Source organism: Cannabis sativa, chromosome X (genome assembly GCF_029168945.1).
Source record: "Cannabis sativa cultivar Pink pepper isolate KNU-18-1 chromosome X, ASM2916894v1, whole genome shotgun sequence".
Lineage (NCBI taxonomy): Eukaryota > Viridiplantae > Streptophyta > Magnoliopsida > Rosales > Cannabaceae > Cannabis > Cannabis sativa.
The window spans coordinates 56,214,001-56,216,844 of NC_083610.1; the positions used below are offsets into that span (position 1 = coordinate 56,214,001).

The 2,844-nt window shown below is 39.6% G+C and overlaps 1 protein-coding gene across 1 annotated transcript; it reads right to left on the reverse strand.

Annotated features, from left to right (window-relative positions):
• Positions 1-420: 420 nt before the first annotated feature.
• Positions 421-2,490, reverse strand: LOC115717750 (aspartyl protease AED3). Its single transcript, XM_030646730.2, has one exon. It carries the CDS (start codon positions 1,909-1,911, stop codon positions 574-576), a length of 1,338 nt encoding a protein of 445 aa, XP_030502590.2. The 5' UTR covers positions 1,912-2,490; the 3' UTR covers positions 421-573.
• Positions 2,491-2,844: the final 354 nt, after the last annotated feature.

Consider the following 2,844-nt stretch of genomic DNA (forward strand, 5'->3'; position numbering starts at 1 on the left):
AGCAGTAAATGTTAGGGGGGCAAAAGAATTTCTTTTATCCAAAAATGGCCTGTTAATGAAAAAATATATATTTTATAAAAAAGAAAAATATAAATTTTTTGGGACATAAATAAATATATGGTAATAAAAATGATTTTTTTTTTATAGAATAAATATGAATATATGTAAAATAAAAAGAACATATAATTTTACAAAAATAAAAATAAAAATAAAAATATATGATGGTAAAAATAAAAAAAATCTTATTTTATGGGGTCAAATATAAAAATATATAAAAAAAAAATTATACAAAAATTACTTTATTAAAAGTTGAGGGGGGCATGTGTCCCCTCCGCCCCTGTTTGCTGTTAAGCTCTATCGGCCCACAGTCAAAGTAAACATTCATCAAGATCAAAATATCGCGACAAAGATCATCGAATATTTGTTGGGTACGTAATTAAAATCAAATTAATACATTATACATACATAATCCAATATCATATATCCATCTTACGACAGAATTTATTAATTTAGTAAAGAAAAAGGACTACGTACGTACGGATCATTCATTCTCATTACCTACTTGTAAGTTACTTAATTACAAAGCTCACGGGCAATGCCCAAACGAGAATTGGCCACATCAAACAATATCCTCAGATTCTGCTGCTGCAAATTAGCGATCACGTTCAGCACAGAGTTCACGTTCGTCGGTCCCGCCGCCATCGCCAGGCATGCCACCGTCCCGGCGCTGCTGTGTATCAAGCTGTTCTCCAGTGGCAGCTTCAGGTCCATCCCAGTAAAGTGAAGCGTTATGAACGGTGCCAGCTCTTCTCTATTCACTTCAAAACACGTGTCGAACGCTCCTAGCGTTGAGAACGGTCCCTTCACTTGTTTCCTAAACTCCTCCCTTATCGCCGCGTAAACTGGTTCCACGAACCGGGTTATAACCGTACCCGAGTCTATTACGGTTCCGGATCCGGTTTGCGGGTTAAATGCTAGGTATTCTGGGGCTATGTTGACCAGGACCCGTCCCACGCTAACTCCTGTAAGGTTGACATAGTAAAGGGATGGTCGATGAGGGTTTTTGAGTAATGGGGTGGTCCGGATGTTCTTGGGCTGGCCCATTGGGCCGAGTTTGAGCGACCCAGAGAAGTAATAGGATTTGAAGCTGGGCAAGCAGTAGGAGAATACTCCGGAGTAGAGTGAACCGGACTGAGAGAGCAATGACATTGGCCCACGACCTAGGCCCAACAAGCCTTGTGGCGGAACGGACCCACCAGAGACGGAGTTGACGCATCCGAAAGCGAAATTGGGAATAACATCTTTGGCTAACCGCAAAGAATCATGGGACAATGAGGCCGAGAAGGAGGAATCTCCACCGTAGGATTGGTTAAAAACACAAGGGGAAGGGGATGTACCAGTAACCGGACAAGAAAGTCCACGGACCTGAGTACATTGAGCAACAGAGCAATCTAATAGGCTAAAAGTGGAAGATGAGTTTGGAGAGAAAGTTGTTGATGAGCAGCCAGTGCAGCCCGAACATGGGGCCCAAGCTGCGTCGTTACTGGTATCGAGAACCATGAAGAGGAGCTGCCCCGGGGTGCCTATCTTTGCCCGTACTATGTAGTTACCAATGTGGAGTGCCTGCTGGCCCGAAGCGATTGGGGCTGAGGTGGTCTTTTGGGCCGCAAGGGTGGACAAATACTGAAGGCGTTGCGGGTCTTTTGAGGCCATGTTGATGACTGTGTTGACTAAGGAGTCAGCCTTTGCGGTGGTGAAAGGAGAGCATTTGCTGTAGATGGGTATGACAGAGAGATCTAATAAGCTGTTTGACTGACAGGCACATGGATCAGAAGCACTGTAGGAGGAGATGAAATGAGAAGATAAGAAGTAGAAGAAGAAGAAGAAAGTGGATATTGTCATGCTGTTCATGGTGACGAGATAACGTTAATTTTGAGTGTGTTATCTATACGATAATAATGTGCATGAGGATTGGAGGTAGATAAGAAGTCCTTTATACAAAATATAAATCGAGAAAGTTATTAGTGTTTTAGAGTAGAATGACGGTAATACCCTTTTCGGCTGTTTGTTAGTATTGATCACATTAGACTTAGATCTTTGGAATGTAATTAGCTTGTGACATAATAGTGATAATTAATGGCCAATTTGGGGTAATGATAATGTGGACCATAATGGAGTCTTGCTTTCTGCCAGGATTGGGGGAATCGATTAAGGATTAATACAACAGAGTGTCATGGGTTTGAAGACAGCGGTATATATTTTGTCGTCATTTGTTAGCCGAGCACGAGAGGCGGTCGGTCACGGAAAGGATTTTCCTCAGTAGTACTGCCTGGACCCACTGCTAGTCATCCCGTCCGTGACCGAGTTCCACCCACATATCACACCACACCACACACCCACACTTAACTATTATCTGTCTTACTGTCTATATATATAGGTTCTTGTATAGTAATGGCCAGAATTAATCAACTTGTAGTGATTTGTTTATGACTACATAATATTAAATACAATGATTTATTATTTTAAAAAATACATAATAGATAAGACAACATGTTAGTTACTTGTTGTATTGATATAGAATTTTATTGTTACTTGCTTTTTTTTTTTTTTTTCTTAAATGACTCTAAAATTTAAGAAAAATTTACAAGCACGTTAAAAATAATCTATTTACATAAATATTGTGGTCTGAATTAATATAGGGTGATTCTACAATGTACCCCCTTAAAATGGATATATTGATGCACCTTTAGTTTGTTTCGGCATCTAGAAGAAAATTTTAGTCTAATTTTTTTTTCATATTCATGTACGTTATGTCTATTTAAGATATCCTACAAAATTTTGAAA

What these genes read in the sequence shown, in the direction of transcription:
- LOC115717750 (XM_030646730.2), bottom strand. Translation starts at nt 1,911, where the DNA reads ATGAACAGCATGACAATATCCACTTTCTTCTTCTTCTTCTACTTCTTA.